General features: G+C 28.6%; 1 protein-coding gene across 2 annotated transcripts; it reads right to left on the bottom strand.

Annotated features, from left to right (window-relative positions):
* Positions 1-2,181: 2,181 nt before the first annotated feature.
* Positions 2,182-19,063, bottom strand: LOC123262864. 2 transcript variants are annotated; one of them, XM_044725347.1, is made up of 5 exons: positions 18,342-19,063; positions 18,085-18,278; positions 17,314-17,553; positions 10,610-10,988; positions 2,182-2,776 (listed from the first exon to the last, which is right to left on the bottom strand). In XM_044725347.1, the coding sequence occupies exons 3-5, from the start codon at positions 17,544-17,546 to the stop codon at positions 2,483-2,485; spliced, it is 906 nt and encodes a 301-aa protein (XP_044581282.1). In that variant the 5' UTR covers positions 17,547-17,553; positions 18,085-18,278; positions 18,342-19,063; the 3' UTR covers positions 2,182-2,482. The 2 variants fall into 2 exon arrangements, with proteins under 2 accessions (XP_044581282.1, XP_044581284.1); XM_044725349.1 differs by lacking the exons at positions 18,085-18,278; positions 18,342-19,063 and adding an exon at positions 17,643-17,744.
* Between the last annotated feature and the right edge of the window lie 3,035 nt (positions 19,064-22,098).

Raw genomic sequence — 22,098 nt, 5'->3', positions numbered from 1 at the left:
ATTTGTTATCTTCCGTCTTGTAGAGTAATGTATATTATGGGACATTTCATACGAAATCTTCCATTTTTTTAAGTAGATCATTCCGATTTGTTTTCAAGATGTAATGTGTGTTTGAAGCTAATTGAAAACATGTCTATGAATTTTTTCAATTTTTTTTTAATGTCCTCAGAAAAAAAAATAATCTTATTCAAAATTTTTCATTAATCATTTTTTTTTATGTATTGAAAAAAAAGTCGATTGTCGAAACTTTAAAAAAAATCCTCCAGAGTACTTCGATTAATTTAAGAACTTTTGAGCTCTATCCAATCGTGAGTGGACGACATTTAGTTCGATTGTTTGTGAATTTTTTTTCTCTTTCGTTTGGTCTTAAAATTTTTTCATTTTGCTAATTGCGTTCCAATATTTAACAGTGATTTTTTTTAATCCAATCATAAAATTTTACAAATTCAGAAATCTATTTATAGCTAGACTGATAATCTAAGAAAAACGTGTTGAATTAAAATCGCATGTGTTAAATCTTGAAGGATTTTAGAAATTTTCACAAAATATAAATAAAAATTCATTGGAATACATAATAAATTGAAAAAGTAATGATCTAGTAAGTTGTAATTTGATTGTTTAAATATTTTTCACTTTCTTAAAAATTTAAGAATATTAAAATTTTATTTAATACCCTTATTTTAGAATATCCGTTAATGTCAACTAGTATTTGCGTAAATTTTAAACGATCGGACCAGGCTCGGAAATCCTTAAATTAATCTAAGTATTGATGAAAATTTTCCAATGGAGCATGCATATAGTCAATATCGACTTTTTTTCTGAACTGAAAAAAAAATGATGAAGGCAGAAATTTTGAATAAAATCAAATGTTTTATGAAAGAACATTTGAAAACAAAATTTTAAAAAACCACTCGATTGGTATATTTATTACCACGTTGGAAGCATTTAAATAAAAAAAAAAAAAAAAAATTAATATCCAACAAATTTATATCTCAGGAGCGGATGGTCAAGAAAATTAAAAAAATTAATGGACATATTTTTTTTGGTCTTCCCGAGTAAAAACAGAATTCCGCCGCACCACCGCCGCAACACCGCTGCACGGCTTTTTAAGCGCCGCACTACCGCTGCACTACAGTCGTGACAATTTTGGTTATTTTATAAGTGCCGTATCACCGCCGCACCACCGCCGTGACAAGTAAAGAATTTATCTATTCGCCGCACTACCGCCGCACCAGCGCCGTGACAAGTAAATAAATTTCTATTCGCCGCACCACCGCTGCACCACCGCCGCACCACAGCTGTGACGCGCCCGGGTAAAAATAAAATTAATAATTTTACGAAAAATAATAAATTTCGTTCGACCGCCGCACCACCGCTGCACCACCGCCGCACCATACCACTGTTTGATGGTATATACATTGAAATAATATATTTGTTGATCATTCAAATAGCTTAACTAAATTTTTTAAGTTAAGTATGGCTTGCAGTGCAGTTGGCAATGTTCGAGACTTCCATGCAGACGGTCCAGGTTCGAATCCCATCACAGTTCAATTTTTAAAATTCTTTCAGAGTATTTCGATAGGCGTACCGCTTCTGTGCAACCCGAGGACGAAATTAAAAATCTACATCAACAATACGACTAAAAAAATCAATAATTTCGCGGTGCTTTGGCCTGATTTAAAAAAATTTTTTTTTTTTAATATTAGGCATTCGATTAAAAGGAGGTTGATCAATAGGTCTTACATAAAGATTTCTAGTCGCATTATTTATTAATTAATTATTGCGTGATAAATTAATTATGATACCATTTTTTGTGAAATTGTAGGTATGATTTAGCATTAGTGCGGCGGTGGTACAGCGGTAGTGCGGCGATGCTAGGGGGAGGAAATTTTTAGCGTGCGGCGTAATAGTCCGCCAAACGGCGGTCGTGCAGCGGTGGTGCGGCGGTGGTGCAGCGGTGGTGCGGCGGTCGAACGAAATTTATTATTTTTCCGTAAAAAATAATAATTTCATTTTTACTCGGGTTGGAAACATGAAATCTAAAAATAAATCGGGAGGTCAAATGGAAAAACTAGATGATTCGGTATAGAATATGATCCATGTATTAAAAATTTATTGTTTTAAATAATTTATTTGATTTTTCAATTTTCGACCAGTATTTATTAGATTATTAGAAAAACTATGTAACAGCTTGAAGTAAATCTTTTTTGTAATCAATTAAAATTATGCTTTGTATCCACTTTGAAAGCTACTTGATTTTATTTTGGGGACACTTTGGATTTACTTTGGGAAAAATTTGAGTCCATACTGAAAACTATTTTTTATCATTCTGAAATCACTCTGATTTCATTCTGGACCCACTTTGGATCTATTCTAAATTCACTTTGGTCCACTCTGGATAAATTCTGGAACCACTCTGGTTTTACTCTAAAATCAAGGCACAAAACCACTCTGGAAACACATTGGATTCAGTATGTTTTCACTATGACTCTGAACCCAGAGTGTTTCCAGAGTGGGTTGAAGGTCGCAAGGGTGTGACTCGATACTGAGTTTTCATTACTCTGTCGATTACTTCATAGGTTAGCCCATGGCCGATTGGAATAATGGTCGTGTAAATAGGAATGAATTTTTCTTCCACTTCTTCTTCGTCGTCATATTCATCATCAATCTCTCTCTCGGTCTCTAAAACGAAGCGAGTGTACTTGGAAATAAATCCAATTAAAACCCACTCGTGATTGGTGAATCGCCTGCAAATTACTGGGCTTCCGGAATCGTACTAAAGAAGAAATAAATAATTTGTATTAAATAAAAGACGGAATAAGTGGAAAATATGTTGAAGTGACAAATGATGATACTTATTGCAAATCTATTAAATCTCTTAACAAACATTAGTCAAGTTGTAATAACAAACCAGTTTGTTACGATATTAAATTAATCTATTGTACTAATAACAATAATTTTGTTAGGACAACAAAATAATTTAGCTACCGTTACTTTACTCTTGTAATAACAAAATGATTTTGTTGCCAAAAATAAGGTAGAGTACCCAGTAGTTGAACAGGTTTCAAAGTAAAACGTATTTGACCCTACTTATAATATATAAAGATGTAATTATTAGTTAAAATTAGTGATTTTCATGAAAATATGAACAATTTTGAATTGATTGAAGCGCAAAATAACAAAGATAATTTAATATTTATATTTTGACAACGATTTTAAGATAGACTATGAAAGGAGGAGTAGGAACAATCAATTCTGACAAGCCTTAGTAGTTGAACACTCCAGGAGCAGTAGTTGAACTAATAAAATATATGGCAATAGGCACACCAAAAATTTTCAACGTTTTATTGAAATATCAAAAGGATTATAACATATTATTGAATAATATGAAGAATAATTCTATGAATATTTAATATGTTCATTTAAAAATGAGAAATATTTGTAATTAATTTTTTAATTACATTTTTTATGAATAACAAAGCAAATTTTCAATTATAAATCAAAAAAACTCAATTCAAAACGTTCAATAATTTTTAACTACACTAATTTTTAGCTATAAAACTTATTTAATTTGCAGGAATTGATACAAATCACAATGCTGATTACTAGTCTATAAACCTATTAGAGATTAGAGTGCTGTTAAAATTATACGGTCCCAGCTTGTTCAAGTTCTGGGTACCACTTTGAAAATTTGGAGGTATAGTTAGACGCTAAAATTTAATATAAAAATTATAGTTTATATCTTTGCAAAAAATGTGTATTATTTAGAAAAGACTATTTCATTGGGTGGTACAATTTTTTTTACTTAAAATGATGAAATACCGTTTTTTTTTACTGATTGTTCGGTTTACGGTTTAGTACTTTTTTCATGAAAAAAAATAGCATCTATCGGCTAATCTAGATATGTCAACTTTTAAGTTAACAAAAATATAATTGTTTTGATTTATAATTGAAAAAACTTAGAGAAATCAATTACTGTATCATTGAATAATTATAACATGCGCATATTACTCATAATACATATACGGATTTTGTATTACAACAATTCGAAAAGTCTGCTCAAGTACTGGTCTCATTTTTATAAGTGTTCAAGTACTGGGTACTTTACATTAGCTATTGGAGCTAAAAATTCAACTTCGAGCTCAAAAATCTAGTTACTGTCTTGGAAAAATGTTTTTGAGAAAATTTAGCTAACAAAACTTTCTTTCTGTAGAAATAAGTGTCCGATACAATTTGATTATGAGATTGTATGGGTGGCGTTTCTGTTAAAAGAGTTATCTGTCACACGGACCTAGGCGTTACATTTGATAATTAACTCACCTTTCAACCTCACATTAATAGGTGATGACTGGCTCTTGGAAGATGTTAGGGTTTGTCACACGTTCTAGTCGCAACTTACATACCACAAAGGCAATAAAAAGTATTTACTATTCTCTAGTCAGATCCCGTTTAGAGTATGCCTCGATTATATGGTCTCCTATATACCCGTGTAAAAAAAAAATTGTCCCAAAAATGTCCCAAGCATGAGACATCCAAACGTGACACAATGAGGGACATTTTTGGGACAATTTTGGGACATCGTAGAAATGATCAGAAATTTTAAAATAGTGCATTTAAGTAATTTTTCGTCGATTTTAAGTTTTTTTTTGAAGATTTTCAGAATACTTCTACCATTTTATGACAATTTTAAACGTTTTTTAAATAATTTTACAAAAAATAATTTATTTTTGCACAGATGTAGATTTGTCTAGAATTTGATGGATGAAACATTGATTGAGCATTTTTGAGAGAGTTTAAGAACAATTCTGGGATAGTTTTAGGACAACTTTGGGACATTTTCGGAACATTTTTTGGGCATTTTCAAAACATTTTTTTAACATTTTTTGAATATTTTTAGGACAATTTTGAACGTTTTTCAAATAATTTTAAGAAAAATAATTTATTTTTGCACGGTTATAAATTTATTGCAAGATTAATGGATGAAAATTTTTAGGACATTTTTGGGACAATCTTGGAACATTTTTTGAATATTTTCAGGACATTTTTTAATGTTTTGTAAATGATTTTAAGACAATTGCTTTTTGAACGGTTATAGATGCAGTGCGCGTCATTGATTCATACCGGTTAAAAATTTTATGGTAAAATAGAAAAATTAAAATTTCGAAATCTGGAAAGAAAGAAATCAATAAAAGGAAAATCTTTATAAGCATCAATTTAAACAAAATTGAAAAAATAATGCACTGAAAATAAATAACTCAAAATATCAATCACGATTAAAATAGAAAATAAAAATATTAGTAATTAAAATAATTACACTTTACAAAATAAATAATAGTAAATTTATAATATTAAAAAAAAAGACAACAATATAATTGGATAATTTTAAAATTTATCAAATATAAATATAGACATTGAATAAAATAAAATGAACTGAATTCAGACAAATCAGTAAAGAGACATTTGAATATTTATATTTATAAAAATATTGACAGTTATTAACATGCGAACTCTTAAACAATAGACATCTATAAATATAAACTAGCAAATTTAGAAACCCGTAATTTTAGACATCTGTAAATTTTGATTTCTATAAATTCATAAATTAAAATAAAAATACAATTAAATATATAATTGCTTGCAATTTATGAGGTTATAAAAAATTAAAAAAAAACTTCTATAATCCTCGAGAGCCCTCGAGTACAACCCTTGGATGCTTACTACGGAGTCGGTTCTCCAGACGGTTGCGGATCAGGCAGCGGCGAAATTCCCCACGCTCCAAAAAATAACGTAGACAATTTTTAAAAAACGAGTGTCGTGTTTATCAGAGTTATCTACTCATAATGGTTTACGGAGTCGGTTCTCCAGGAGGTCGCGGATCAGGCAGCGGCGAGATTCCCCACGCTCCAAAAAATAACCTAGACAATTTTAAAAAAGCGAGTGTCGAGCTTATCAGAGTTAGCTACTCATAATGGTTTACGGAGTCGGTTCTCCAGGAGGTCTCGGATTAGACAACGGCGAGATTCCCTGCGCTCCAAAAAATAACCTAGACATTTTTAAAATAGCGTGTGTATTTCTTCAGACTGACGTTGTATATGTTCCCTACAATTTTGCATTCTGTTATAATTTTGTTTTTTATATTATTTTTTTTAATATTTGATTACAATTTTTTCTTACGTCGTGAACGCTTGTTTTTGACTGTAAACAAAGAATTTTATAAAATAAAGCAGAAACAGAAAAATAAAATAACCATTTGAAAAATTGACATATGTATGAAGATTCAAAACTGTACAAAAATTTTTATATTTAATTAAAAACTATACGTAAAAAATAGGTTATTTTTTGCAGTACAAAAAATCCATCCGCTGCCTGATCCGCACTTCCTAGAGGACGACAAACCTCCATGAGTAGCTAACTCTGATAAACACGACACTCGTTATTTAAAATTTGTCTAGGTTATTTTTTGGAGCGCGGAGAATTTCGCCGCTGCCTGATCCGCAACCGTCTGGAGAACCGACTCCGTAGTAAGCATCCAAGGGTTGTACTCGAGGACTCTCGAGCATTATAGAAGTTTTGTTTTAATTTTTTATAACCTCATAAATTGCAAGCAATTATATATTTAATTGTATTTTTATTTTAATTTATGAATTTATAGAAATCAAAATTTACAGATGTCTAAAATTACGGGTTTCCAAATTTGCTAGTTTATATTTATAGATGTCTATTGTTTAAGAGTTCGCATGTTAATAACTGTCAATATTTTTATAAATATAAATATTCAAATGTCTCTTTACTGATTTGTCTGAATTCAGTTCATTTTATTTTATTCAATGTCTATATTTATATTAGATAAATTTTAAAATTATCCAATTATATTGTTGTCTTTTTTTTTAATATTATAAATTTACTATTATTTATTTTGTAAAGTGTAATTATTTTAATTACTGATATTTTTAATTGCTATTTTAATTGTGATTGATTGATATTTGATGTGATTTAATTGATATTTTGAGTTATTTATTTTCAGTGTATTATTTTTTCAATTTTGTTTAAATTGATGCTTATAAAGATTTTCCTTTTATTGATTTCTTTCTTCACAGATGTCGAAATTTTGATTTTTCTATTTTAACATGAAATTTTTAACCGGTATGGATCAATGACGTGCGCTGTACATCATAAAATTAATGGATACAAAATTTTAGGACAATTTTGGGACATTTTTGGGACAATTTTAGGACATTTTCGGAACATTTTTAGGACAATTTTGAACGTTTTTCAAATGATTTTAAAAACGACAATTTATTTTTGCACAGCTGTATATTTATCTAGAAATTAATGAATGAAACATTTGTTGAACATTTTTGGGACAATTTCAAGACATTTTTGCGACAATTTTGTAATTTTTCTATAGCAAACTTTGGACATTTTTAGAACTATTATACGACCATTTAGAACGATTTTTAAATAATTTCAGAACGATTTATTAAATTTATTAAACAAAACTTTACATTAATTTTTATTAACTTGAAATTATCCTGAAATCATCATCCTAAAATTTATAATAGTGTCTTAAAATTGTCTTAAGAGTATCGTAAAATTGTCGTCAAAGTATCAGAAAATTGTCGTAAGATTGGCATGAAAGTGTCCCAAAAATGTCACAAAATTGTCCTGAAATTTTTATAAAAGTATTCTAAAATTGCCATACGAGTATCCTATAATTGACCTAAAATTGGCAGAAAAATGTTTTAAAAATGTCCCAAAAATTTTTTAACCCTTAATATGAGGACAAATCTACAGCCGCGCGAAAAACAATTGTCTTAAAATCATTTGAAAAACGTTTAAAATTGTCCTAAAAATATTTTTAAAATGTCCCGAAAATGTCCTAAAATTGTCCCAAAATCGTCCTAAAATTTTTTATCCATTAATTTTAGGATGTATCTACATCTGTGCAAAAAACAATCGTCTTTCTTAAAATCATTTGAAAAACGTTCAAAATTGTCCTAAAAATATTTAAAAAATCTTTTGAAATTGTCCCAAAAATTTCCTAAAATTGTCCCAAAATTTTGTATCCATGAATTTTAGGATGTATCTACAACCGTGCAAAAAATAATTGTCTTAAAATCATTTGAAAAACGTTTAAAATTGTCCTCAAAATATTTTTAAAATGTCCTAAAAATATTTTTAAAATGTCCTAAAAGTGTCCCAAAAATGTTCTGAAAATATTAAAAAAATGTCCTAAAAATGTTCCAAAATTGTCTCAAAAATGTCCTAAAATTGTCCCAAGATTGTCCTAAAAATTTTCATACATTAATCTAGCGATTAATTTATAGCCGTGCAAAAATAAATTATCATTCTTAAAATCATTTGAAAAACGTTCAAAATTGTCCTAAAAATATTTAAAAAATATTTTGAAAATGCCCAAAAAATGTTCCGAAAATGTCCTAAAAATGTCTCAAAGTTGTCCTAAAACTGTCCCAGAAATGTTCTTAAATTCTCTCAAAAAGGTTCAATCAACGTTTCATCCATTAATTTCTAGACAAATCTACATCTGTGCAAAAATAAATTGTCTTGTAAAATCATTTAAAAAACGTTTAAAATTGTAGTAAAATTGTCATAAAATTGTAGAAGTATTCTGAAAATCTTCAAAAAAAAAAACTTCAAATCGACGAAAAATTACTTAAATGCACTATTTTAAAATTTCTGATTATTTCTACGATGTCCCAAAAATGTCCCTCATTGTGTCACGTTTGGATGTCCCATGCTTGGGACATTTTTGGGACAATTTTTTTTTACACGGGTATGATGTTTATTCTAACAAAATTGACAAAATTCAAAAGAAATTTCTTAAATTTCTCTCGTGGAGGACCGACGGAGCTTATCCTGACCCTGGGTCAGACTACGTCAACCTCTGCCGTAAATTCCGTGTACTCTCCTTGCGAGAGCGTCGGCTATGTGCATCTGCCATGTTTGTAGCGCGTTTAGTTCAAGGTAAAATCGATTGTGCACGGCTTCTTAGTCTAATAACCCTCGCGGTTTTTGAAACACCGCAAATTTTCGGTATTAATGCGTTTACCATAAATTTACCGTTATAATTCTGAAATAATACGGTATTTCTGTGGTTATTTTAACCAGTTTTTTTACTGTCGTTATACAGCATTTCTACCGGACTTTTGCTGCAAGTTCAGGAAGAATACAATAAAATTACCGTAAAACTCTAGAACTTTTACCGTAAAAAATCTTTGTATTAACTAGAATATTACTATAATTTTACAATAATAAAATCGTATCTCTACGGTAAAAATACTGAAGATATACTGCAATTTTGCCGCGTTTACACTGATATAATTAAAGATATAATGCTTTATACCGTAAGATGGACGGTGATGTTTATTACTCGGTGGGTCTTATTAGGTGACTGAGTAAATAATTATGGATAGTGTCTCTGATAGCTCAACTGGTAGAGCCTTTGGGGCGTAACTAAAAAATCCGGGTTCGAATTCCGGTCTGAAATAAAAAAAATCATAATAATAATAATAATAATAATAACAATAGAGATATTAATTTATTAACCTCTTAAAAATTATTCATGATAATTTATAATATTATAAAAAAAATTTTACGCTATTAAAAAATAGTAGTAAAGCAGCATATTTTTGGTATTTTACCGGTAATAGAAAGTAGGTATTTTTTTCCGGTTTTTTGCTGTAATAGTGCCGCAGATATACAGTAAATATGCGGTACATTTACAGTTTAAATGCTGTTAATATACCGTAATTTTCCTATTGTATTGCCGTAAATATTCTGAATTTATTTTGTAATTTTTTCGTAATAATTCGGCAAAAAAACTGGCTAAAATAACTGAAGTATTACCGTAAACATACAGCATTTATATCGCATAAATACCGAATGTTTGCGGAATTTCCAAAACCGTGAGGGAATGTTCAAGGTGCCAGTGCTAAGATGTGGTCCACCCTTTCTTCTTCCAATAGCCAACACCAATTTTGCCACTTCTGCTCCTACTTATCGTATGATGGATGCATTTAATAAATTATACAACTCCGATAATAACTTGGATGTCTGGCTGATTCATAATATAAGCGCATTATATACTATTCTTTCTGTGGCATATAAGTAATAATGTTTAAGGCAAGCTTATCGATGTATTCTTAATTTATTGTATTTGTACTGAACTCTACTATGCCAATAATTATATCTTTAATTTAAGGAATCCTGTCAATGGCTCTGCTGTTTGGTTTAGTGTTTGTTATAAAAAAATAAAAATACAACAATTAGTTATTAGTCGAAAATAATTAAGCTATTTCAATAACAACATTTGTTATACCAACTGAGTAGTTTATGTTGAACCAGCAACAAAATTTTTTTGTTATTCTGACATAACAATCTTGTTATTCAAACAAACCGATTTGCTGATTCTAAAATATTTTCTTGAACTAAAAAATTCTGCTGTAACAAAACTGTTTGATTACAACATATAAATTACTTATTACAACTTAGACTTGGTTATGAATATACTTATTTGTTACTACAACATATTTTATATCGTTCCAATAAAATTTTTTTTTGCATGAAGCGATTAATAGAGATTAATTACCAAAACTCCGTCCCCTGCCTTTGTTTTGCAGTCTAGCACATTACTGGTCATCTTACACTCGAAATCGACCTGGCACTTCCTCTTTCGGCGGGTTGTGATTGAGGTCAATAAGCACTCTCTGAAGTCGATGTCGTTGAAATCGGAAGATTTTGCGACTGGAATAATTTTTCCGCTTTTGGAGTTACTGGAGGCGTCGTGGATTATTCTGTCGTAGAGGATAACTAGGCCGTAGTCGAATTTTTTTGCGTCGTAATTTTTCTGGAAATTGTGGTAGGTTACATTTTCCATCGCATAGATTTGCTGGTTTGTTGATTGACGGGAATCGTCTAGGATTTCGGCGAAGATGTAAACTTTGGTTTCTTTAGATAGTGGAAGTGATCTGGAAGTTAACGTAAAATTTTAGAGAGCAATGATATAGTATATGGAAATTATATGGAACAATGTAAAATTATACAAAACGTTGTAAAATTATAGGGAATAATGTGAATATATGTGGATCAATGTAGAATTATAAAAAACAATGTGAGAATCTATAGAACAATGTAAAATAATATGGGAGAGTATAAGTTCATATAAAGTAAAATTAAATTACATAAAAAAATATAAAATCATATAACAATTAAACATTGTACAAAACAATGTAAAATTATATGAGTCAGTATAAAATTATATGAATTGAATTGAATTTATTGATTTATGCCAAAGCCTTCACTGGCCAAATGGCAAAAGAAAAAATATACATTATGTGAATACAATACATATTTAAATTTAAAAATTTTTTTGTTTTAACAGGATTATTAGAACTTATATGGGTGATTGTCTGTAAGGACGTCTTAAATCTGTGTAAAATTATCCGACCAAATTATTTTTGATTTTATTAGAAAAAAAATTAACAAGGGCTACAAAACTGTCAGCTTGATAATAATAAGTAAACAGCCAATTTAATTTTTGTTTTTTCAATATTTGTGTATCTTTTGCCATATAACATGACGGGGGACTGTTTTTTTTTTATCAAATTGAGAAAAATCAAGAAAGCTATTTCAATGCATTCAACTTTTCAAGTTCTCAATGAATATTGACATTAATTAGAATAATATTAAGACTTATGGGTCCAATTTTATAAATAAATTATAAATAAAAATTGTTGCCAGGGGACTGAGTATCTCGTGGCCCAGACACATGTTTCCAACACAAACGGTGTTTTGATACTAAATAAAATGTCGATAAAGCGCTAACAGCCCTATGGTTATTAACTCAAGGCTAGTTAGGTCCTTATAATCCTTACAAAACATAAAATAGCACACTGGATTTATTTTTTGGCTTTGAACTTCTGGCAGGGAACTGTTCTTAAAACACCTGGAACAAACTTTGGATTAATGAATTTAATGGAACAAATTAATTTTCGGTTCTTTTTATTGAAGAAGATTGTTAGTTAACTAATTAAGTTTATAAACATTATGGACCAAATTATATATTATGGACGAATAACTTAAAATTTAATCGTAAAGTTTTAATTTTGGGATTGGGACAGCCCAGGGGACTGACATTTCGGTGGTTTACGAATTTATAGCAAAAAAACTAAAAGTTATTTCATTTTAGTTTTCAATGCTCCAAATAGAATTATTTTTTTACTTTCGTAATAAATTTTTTTTAGTAACAAAATAACAATTTTTCTATAATAAAAAAATGCCCGGGACAGCAAAAAACATCCTTACAGAGAATCACCCATATATTAATCGCTTAGCTACCGAATCCACAGATTCGGTAGAATCTGGCGCCAAGTTCCGTTCAAATTCGTTGTAAACGGAGCGCGAGACTACCGACTGTGTTTACTGTAAGCAGAACGGTATTTTGAGGTTGCAAAATTTTATTTAATTCTACGGTACTTCTTGTTCCTAAATTTTATATTATAAGAGTAATTCATGCTTTATTTTACTGATATTAATTAATTATATTCCATTATAACAATTAATCTACTTGAAATTATTAAATTTTATCAGCACAAACTATAGCAAGCTCAAAAATTTCGATCCTGACTTTTTTTCTATGTAAAAAGTGACATGCCACAGACTAAATAATTCGAGAATTCATGGTAATCTTCCAATAGATGGGAAACTACAGTTAAAAAAATACATTTCACAGCTTGCATCTACATCCGCCAGGGTGCGCTGGAATTGTTTTTACATAAACTGTAGCTTCAAGGGGATAGTTTGCTATAAAAAATGCAGCCAACGCGAGATTTAAGTTGGTACCAATTGTAAATTTTTATTATAATTACAAAAAATACTAAAATCTGAACAAAAACAGTTTCACTGTATAAAAATCGCGCCAAGTCCACGTTCATAAGACTATCAAGATAAAAAAATTTCTTTTTTCTTTACAAAAAGATATAAAATAAAAAAATTAAAAAATCCAAGTAACCGATATGATTGTATTTGATTTTCGGAAATTAAAAAAAATTTTATTGTAAATTTGAAAATTAAAAAAAAAATTTTAGAACGTACTTGGTGTGCGTCATTGTGTATTTCAATTTTTTTAAAGTCCTAGTAAATAGATTTTACGAATTTCATTAAAAGTAAAATATTTTGCAACCATGCACACTAAATACGTTCCAAAATTTTTTTTTTAATTTTCAAATTTACAATAAAATTTTTTTTAATTTCCGAAAATCAAATACAATCATATCGGTTACTTGGATTTTTTTATTTTTTTATTTTATATCTTTTTGTAAAGAAAAAAGAAATTTTTTTATCTTGATAGTCTTATGAACGTGGACTTGGCGCGATTTTTATACAGTGAAACTGTTTTTGTTCAGATTCATTACTATTAGAAATAAGATCGGTTCAAGAACTGAGCCTTGTTGGACTTCAGAGGTAGTTTCAAGGAATTTTAAGGTATGTCCGTTTCACTAACGACTGATTGGGTTCGATTTGTTAAATAAGAGAAGAACCAAGAGATAGTTTCATACGAAAAACCAAGTTCAACTAGTGTTATTAAAATTACCCTTGAATTAACATAATCAAAAGCTTTTGTTAGGTCAAATATGACAAAAAGAGTTAGCTTGTTTTCATCCATAGAACGCTTAGTATCATCTGTAAGTTTTAGTAATGCTGATTGAGTGCTATGATGCTTCCTAAACCTATGAGACAGTTTCAGTTCATGTTAAATTAAATAAAATTATATAAAACAATAAAAAATTATCTTTATGTAAAATTATATTAAGCAAACATGTATATAATTACACATCTTCATATAAAGTTGTGTAAAATAATGTAAATTTATAAGGAACCAAAATCTACAGAATCATAATTTTATAGAAAATTATAAAAAACAATAAAAAATTATATTTAATAAGAATGAAACAATTACACATCTTTTTATAACATAATGTAAGCAATGGATAATTATATAGAAAAATGTGATTGTACACGACAATATGCAAATAAACTGAACAAAAATAACAATTTTATATAATTTACCTCAATATGAAAACAACGTATAATTATATAAAACAATTTAAAATTATATGTAACTAAAATCTATTCAATTATACACTTTTACAGAAAATTATATAAAACTATGTGTAATTATATCCAATAAAAATGTTTATAATCACACCTCCTCATATAAAACAATGTAGAATTATATGTAACAAAAATCTATTTAATTATACACTTTTATAGAATATTATATGAAACAAAATAAAATTATATTCAATAAAAATTTTTATAATTACACATCTTTTTATGAAAGAATTTAAACAATGTATAATTATATAAAACATAGTAAAATTATATGTAATCAAAGTCTATATAGGGTGATTCTCGGTAAGGATGTTTTTGACTGTTCCAGGCATTTTTTATTAGGAAAATTGTTATTTTGTTACTAGAAAAACATTTATTACGAAAGTAAAAAAACATTTCTATTTGGAGCATTGAAAACTAAAATTAAATAAATTTTAGTTTTTTTGCTATAAATTCGTAAACCACCGAAATAACAATCCCCTGGGCTGTCCCATTCCCAAAATTGAAACTTTAAAATTAAATTTTAAGTTATTCGTCCATAAAATATAATTTTGTCCATTATGATTATCAACTTAATTAGTTAACTAACAATCTTCTTCAATAAAAAATACCGAAAATTAATTTGTTTCATTAAATTTATTAAACCAAAGTTTGTCCCAGGTGTTTTAAGAACAGTCCCCTGCCAGAAGTTCAAAGCCAAAAAAAAATCCAGCGTGCTATTTCATGTTCTGTAAGGTTTATTAGGACATAACTAGCATTGAGTTAAGGAAGTACGAGCGCTAGGCGGGGTGGGGATAGGTATCGACTCTAGCGCGGTAAGGGGAGAGCAGTAACCATATGATTATTCTCAATATATAGATATACATTTAACATTGGCTAATGGCGGCATTTATTTTTCTTTTAATTAATACATTTTAATTAGTCGGGCAAGTGTAAATTTTTTTGAATTAAATTTATCACTAATATATTTACTTTCATCCACAAGTTTTTTAAAAATATTCACCGACAGTTTTACGAGAAAAATACAGAAATGTATCAATGTTTGGAGGTTACCCCTTAAGACCAATGTTAAACTGCTCAACTTCAAAGTTAATTATTTATTTAAATAATCGGGCAATCTCCTTTAAATTTTCGGAATTTGTTTAGACATATTTAAACTTCATATTAAAAAATAATCAAGCTTTTTATCAAAAGTTGCCTTGGTGCTCGTACTTCCTTAATAACCATAGGGCTGTTAGCGCTTTATCGGCATTTTATTTAGTGTCAAAACACCGTTTGTGCTGGAAACATGTGTCTGGGCCACGAGATACTCAGTCCCCTGGCAACTATTTTTATTTATAATTTATTTATTAAATTGGATCCATAAGTCTTAATATTATTCTAATTAAGGAGGTATGGTGAAAAATCACTTTTCTTACAATATTCCTCAATTTTTGAATACGCGTACTTCTAAGTGTCCTCTATACGAATAAATTTTTTTTAATAGTCCTTGCGGTGTTAATTTTCGAAATATTAGCAATTAAAAATCGTACATTTAACATGTATTCCCTATCCTGACCGTAGTTAAAGCGAACATTTTATTGAATAACAACCATACTTTTCTTAGGATTTTTTTTTAAAACTGAGAATATTTAATTGAAGTTATAACAAGTATTTTTTTTGAAAAAAAACATAAACGAGCGGTATTAATTTTTTTATAAACAATGTTCAAAGTTTGTTACTTTTAATGATTTTCAAGCGTTCTCTTATAACCTAATAAGTGAGAGATAGTGACTTGGTAACGTTGCACTGCGCGGGAAGTTCAAAATACAGTAGAAGCCCAACAGATTCAAATAACTATAAAAATTTAATAGGTATAGGTTAATCACAAATTTACTGTATAGGAAAAATAAATATGTAAAATAATAAATAGTATAAATCAAAAATATAGCTACAATATTAATATAATAAATATTTATTTATTTAAAAGTACATTTTTCAATAAATATTTTATAAAGGCACTTAATTTAAATTTAAATTATGTCTTGTTTTATTTGCATCAGATAGTTCTTGCAAATAAACGTCACATTTTTTATAACAAGTGAATAAATTATTTTTTAAATTTAATATTTCCACTAAATTCTGTAAAGTTAGAACGTCATAAGCTGCATCATGAAATGATAGTTGTTCATCATCTAAATTTTTTTAAAAATCTTGACTGAGACTCTCTAATTTAAATTTACCAGGACCTTTTCTATCACTCAAGACCGATCGAAATATTGCTAAAGTAAAATCTGCCATTCTTTAGTCGCGAAGTCATTATTTATTATTTGCAGCATTTGCAGTCTCCAACTATACGTAACCTCAAAATTATTTCAAAACATTAAATTCTTCTACAACACATGTCTCAAGGGGCAAATTATTCTGAGCGAGAATGCAACGTAGCTAAGTAAAAAAAAAGACGCAGTGGGATTATTTTTCTACTTCTGCGCATGTGAGAGGAGGCGCAAAAGTGTACTGCATCTCAACTACTTCATATTGTAGTTATAATGCTTTACATTGGGGCATATAGGGGGAAATTTTTCTGAAAGTTGAGAACCGTTGTAGGGTAATACCTCCTTAATGTCAATATTCATTGAGAACTTGGAAAGTTGAATGCATTGAAATAGTTTGCTTGATTTTTCTCAATTTGATAAAAAAAAAACAGTCCCCTGTCATGTTGTATGGTAAAAGATACACAAATATCGAAAAAACAAAAATTAAATTGGCTGTTTATTTATTATGATTAAGCTGATAGTTTTGTAGCCCTTGTTAATTTTTTTTCTAATAAAATTAAAAATAATTTGGTCGGAAAATTTTGTACAGATTTAAGACGTCCTTACAGAGAATCACTCATATAATTACATACTTTTAAAGAAAATTATATAAAACAATGTGTAATTACATCCAGTAAAAATGTTTATAATTACACATCCTCATATAAAACAATGTAGAATTATAAGGCCTATTCACAAATATAATTTCAAAAAGAAATTTGTGATAAAAAAAAATTTTTTTTAGTTCAAGTCTTCAATTAAAATTTAATTGTGTGTCTGCAGCTTTATCACTAAAATTCTTCTTTTTGTTCCAAAAATTAATTCAAATAACCCAAAATTTTCCGAACAAAAGGAGGTCAATGCTCCGGAAAATGGGTATAATTACCTCTTGAGACACATGGCACTGGTAAGAACAGCCCGTTCATGTATGAGCGCACCTACGCAGTGGAACAATGTCTTTCTATTGTCCTCAGTGCGATCCAAGGAAAGATCGACCATCCAAACGTGGTCCCAGAGTTCCTCCGGCCTGAACTCCCGAGTTTCCCCGAGGATTCGCGAGTTCGAGAAGACTGTGCCCTCTAGCACTATAAAAACCAGGTGCAATCTTACCGGTAACATTTCTTCTCTGTGAATATATAATTAGATTTTATTAATTTTTACACATTTAATTTTTTTAAATTATTTCTTTTAACGTTTTATTATTTAATGTCTCACACTGTCCACGTTTTAAATTGTTTTAAAATAGCTTGACTGTAATGAGCGTGAGCGCACTTGATAAATGGCTTGAAAAATGTCTAATGTGTTATTAATGATGATATTAAAGTTATAAAAGTTGATATATACATATATATATATATATATATATATATATATATATATATATATATATATATATATATATATATATATATATATATATATATTATTTTAGAAAAAATTAATTTCTAGTTTTTTTTTTCTGTCCGCTGGAATGTCAGAAGATATTAAAATTATTTATGGACTTTAATAAATAAAATGTTTTTTTTTTTAAATAAATTGAAGTATTTTATTATTTTTTATAGGGAAGAAATAGCCGGCAGGCTGGCCGCTGTTATCATTATTATTAGTACGCTTAATGATAGATAACAGATTTGGAGATATTTATTAAAAGACGCACCTGTAAGTTACGGGTTTCGAGAAAACTATTTGATGATTTGGTGGAAATCATCGTCGGTTTGTAAAATTATTTTGTTTACTTTGATTTTAAGGCTAACTCGGTAATTTTAGGAAACTTTATTGATGAAAACTTATGAATAAAACGATGTTCGTCAATCATTGCAGGCGTAGGATCCAAATTTTCTTTCATAAATTCTAAAAAACAGTCACATCAAATTAAATTTATCGAACATAAATGTGAGGTTGACATTTACATACCTAATTGATAAATTTTGTTGTTTATAGGATTTGTAGGATGAATATTTGTGAGCTCTGTTGTAATCTATCTGAGCTGTACAGACATATCTAAGTTTGTATCATCAGTAGAGATAGTTTGATCAATTAGGCTGTGTTCACTAAAGTCTTTAGAAGGGCATCGTATTACATTATTGCTATCAGTTAATGATTCTTGAAGACTAACTTGACTCGATTCATATGTAACCGTAAAAAGTTGTCTATCATTAGTTAAATTATTTTATTCACAGTTTATCACATTAGAATGATTGTCTAAGATGATAACAAATTGTAATACATCTTTAATAAGTCAGTTTTCGTCACAGGTGACCCTATTGCTGCTCTGTAGAATAACAACTGAACAATAACATCCTCTTCTTTTAAAGATAATACTGTCGCTGGCTCAGTTCTAATTTTTGCCTTCTCAGGACTAATACTTTTTCATCTAACAAAGGTAGCAATCGGTACTCCATAAACAGCAGCAGCTTTTCTCAAGGACAGCTCTATGTCTTCTATTGCTTTTAAAGCTTTTTCTATAATTGACGAATCATAATTACTTAAGCCTTTTAACTTTTTTTTCTTCAGTTTATTATTCACATTGGAACACAACACTTTTTTTTGGTTGAATTTGATGATTGAGTTTTTGTCTCTTTAGGATTTTGTTTATCCCTCATTATCTCAGCTTTTTATTATAAATTACTTTTTACTTAGCCTGAAATAAATAATATACTTTTAGAGTTAATATACAACAAAATATTATAAATTTATCCAAAACATTTAATTAAAAAAACAGAAAAACTTGTTGACAAAGTTATTCAATGTTATGATTTGAGGTTAGGTTCATAATCTAAAGCTATTTGACTAAAAATACTTAATTTTAGAAAAATATTTGAGGTTTTAATAACAGCCAATATTTTATGACATATAATTGCACTATTTTTATAATTAATATAACATATTAACAATATAAAATCTTATAAATGTACACTGTCTCACTTAATCGGGACAAGCCGAAATACACATGTCCGTGTTACATGGTACACCTAGTAAAGTGTCTCATAAACCGGGGCATTCACGTTTATAAGTGTCGGTATTGTGAGACACTCAGATTTAAAATATTGTAATAAAAAAAACGCATAAATATGTATAGAAATGAACTCTATGACTCATCAGCTTTCAATTGATATACAATTTAACATAAAAGTAGAAGAGAATGAAATTAAACTAATATAAGAAACTAGGTGCCGTTGCCGTTTTACTATTCTCGGTCGCGGCTTTGAGCACAGATAACAAACCTCGCACTTTAATAAATATTTTTTAAAAACAGTATGGAATTAATTAAGAGCAAAAGTCAAAAATTGCTTTTGAAATATGTGAATTGAAATATTTATTATATTTTTGGTATGCTAGCGGTGTGTTTGTTTTTATAAAATAGTATTTTTATGTAGTGTATCATAAATGGGGACATCGTCTCATAATAGGGACTTTTACCTTAAATTTAGATAACTTTAATTTTGGCCATTTCTAAATATTTACAAATATAAATTGTTAAAATTCATAACAAAGACGATTAAAAACATAGTAATCATACAAAATAAGCACTAAGAAATTTAAAATACAAAAAATAGCTAAAAATTAATTAATTTTCCTGTAACCGCTGCTCCAGGAAGTTATAAAGTTATTTGCGATCGATTGTCCTGTAATTTTTAAAACACACCAAGATTGTGCTTGTAATCTTAGTAAAAAATATTTTCGAGGACCCGGAACTGCCATCAGCTCCTGTGACTGCTACTCCAGGAAGTTGTACTGATACTTGCGACCGATTGTCTTGTTATTTTTAAAACACACCAAGATTTAGCTTTTAATCTTGAAAAAAAAATATTTTCGAGGACCCTGAACTGCCAACTGCTCCTATGACCGCTGCTCCAGGAAGTTGTACAGTTATTTGCGATCTATTGTCCTATAATTCTTAAAACGCACCAAGGTTTTGTTTTTAATCTCGGTAAAAAATATTTTTGAGGATATATCGAGGGTACTCTGACGTAACCTCGTATATCTCAAAAAACACTACTTTACGGAAAAACAAAAAACTTTTTTCAAGAAAATCAAATTATAAAATCGTAAACGTCTATCGCTAATTTCAAAGTTTTAGTACTTTCTCATCGATATACACGCCAATTATGTTTCAGAAAAAAAATTAAATATATATAAATCGTTACCCCCAAAAATCGAGTTACGAGGTTACGTCAGAGTACCCACGATATACTTCCTGGAGCAGCGGTCACAGGAGCTGTTGGGAGTTCCGGGTCCTCGAAAATATTTTTTACTAAGATTACAAGCAAAATCTTGGTGTGTTTTAAAAATTACAGGACAATCGATCGCAAATAACTTTATAACTTCCTGGAGCAGCGGTTACAGGAAAATTAATTAATTTTTAGCTATTTTTTGTATTTTAAATTTCTTAGTGCTTATTTTGTATGATTACTATGTTTTTAATCGTCTTTGTTATGAATTGTAACAATTTATATTTGTAAATATTTAGAGATGGCCAAAATTAAAGTTATCTAAATTTACTGGTCTATATTTAGAGATGGCTATTTTTTAAGTTTACGAATAATTAAAACTGTCAATTTTTTTATATTTCTAAATTTTCAATTGTCTTTTTATTGAATTGTCTAAATTTATTCTTCATTTTTTAAATATCTGTCATTTCACTTGTTTGTTTTATGATTTGTCTAATTTCATGGATACCTTATTTTTAAATTTTATATTTTTATTCTTATCTTTTTTAAAATAATTCCAATTTTTTTGGTAACTAAATTTTTACATTACAACCTTTATTATTATCAAAATTTTTAATTATGCTTATTTAGACAAATAATTTTTTTATTATTTCTAATATAATATTTATATAAATATTTTACTAAGTGATTTCTTTATTTAGAGTTGTCCAAATTTTGATGTTTCCATTTTCCGTAAAATTCTTGACCGGTACGAATCATTGAAAGGCATTGTATATAATTTTATATAACTATACATGGTTGTTTTATAACTTCATATAATTTTTTATCGCTCCATATAATTTTATATGATCCCTATAATTTTATATAACTTTGTATATAATTTTATATAATTCATATAATTTTAGATAACTTCCTATAATTTTACATGGTTTTATATAACTTCATATAATTTTTTATAGCTCCATATAATTATATATAGCTTTGTAAAATTATATAAAAGATTATATAGTTATATATGAGTATTTGGCGATTCATATAATACTATTTATTAATATAAAATTATATGTAGTTTTATAGTCATGTATAATTTTATATAATACCTATAATTTTATATAGCTTTGTTAAATTATGTACGAGATTATACAGGGTGTCCCAGAAGTAACGGACGCCACTGTAGCATCTGATAAATAAAATAATTCTGAGACGAAAAGTCCTTAGGCATTTTTTAATCAGACGCATAGATAATTAATTATTAATTAAAATAACGTCCTTTTATGCGTTAGAGAGAGAGCGCTAGTGTCAAGTCAAGTGCGTTCCAACGAAAACGCTTGGATGTATGAATGTGTAAGTAAATATGTGTGACTACGTTAGCTATAGAAACTAGTTAGTCATACAGTTAGTTGTGTCTTTGTTTGGCACATACTTTACTGGACACTGGCGCTCTCTCTCTAACAAATAAAGAGACGTTATTTTTAATTAATAATTAATTATCTATGCGG

The sequence above is a fragment of the Cotesia glomerata genome, linkage group LG4 (assembly GCF_020080835.1).
Source record: "Cotesia glomerata isolate CgM1 linkage group LG4, MPM_Cglom_v2.3, whole genome shotgun sequence".
NCBI lineage: Eukaryota > Metazoa > Arthropoda > Insecta > Hymenoptera > Braconidae > Cotesia > Cotesia glomerata.
The sequence above is the reverse complement of the archived record's forward strand: the minus strand, read 5'-3'. Positions and strand labels throughout refer to the sequence as shown.

What these genes read in the sequence shown, in the direction of transcription:
- LOC123262864 (XM_044725347.1), bottom strand. Translation starts at nt 17,546, where the DNA reads ATGTTACCGGTAAGATTGCACCTGGTTTTTATAGTGCTAGAGGGCACA. An exon ending in AGTGCCATGTGTCTCAAGAG is followed by an intron (nt 10,989 to 17,313) that starts GTAATTATACCC and finishes GTTAACTTCCAG; the next exon opens with ATCACTTCCACTATCTAAAG. An exon ending in AGGCAGGGGACGGAGTTTTG is followed by an intron (nt 2,777 to 10,609) that starts GTAATTAATCTC and finishes TTTCTTCTTTAG; the next exon opens with TACGATTCCGGAAGCCCAGT.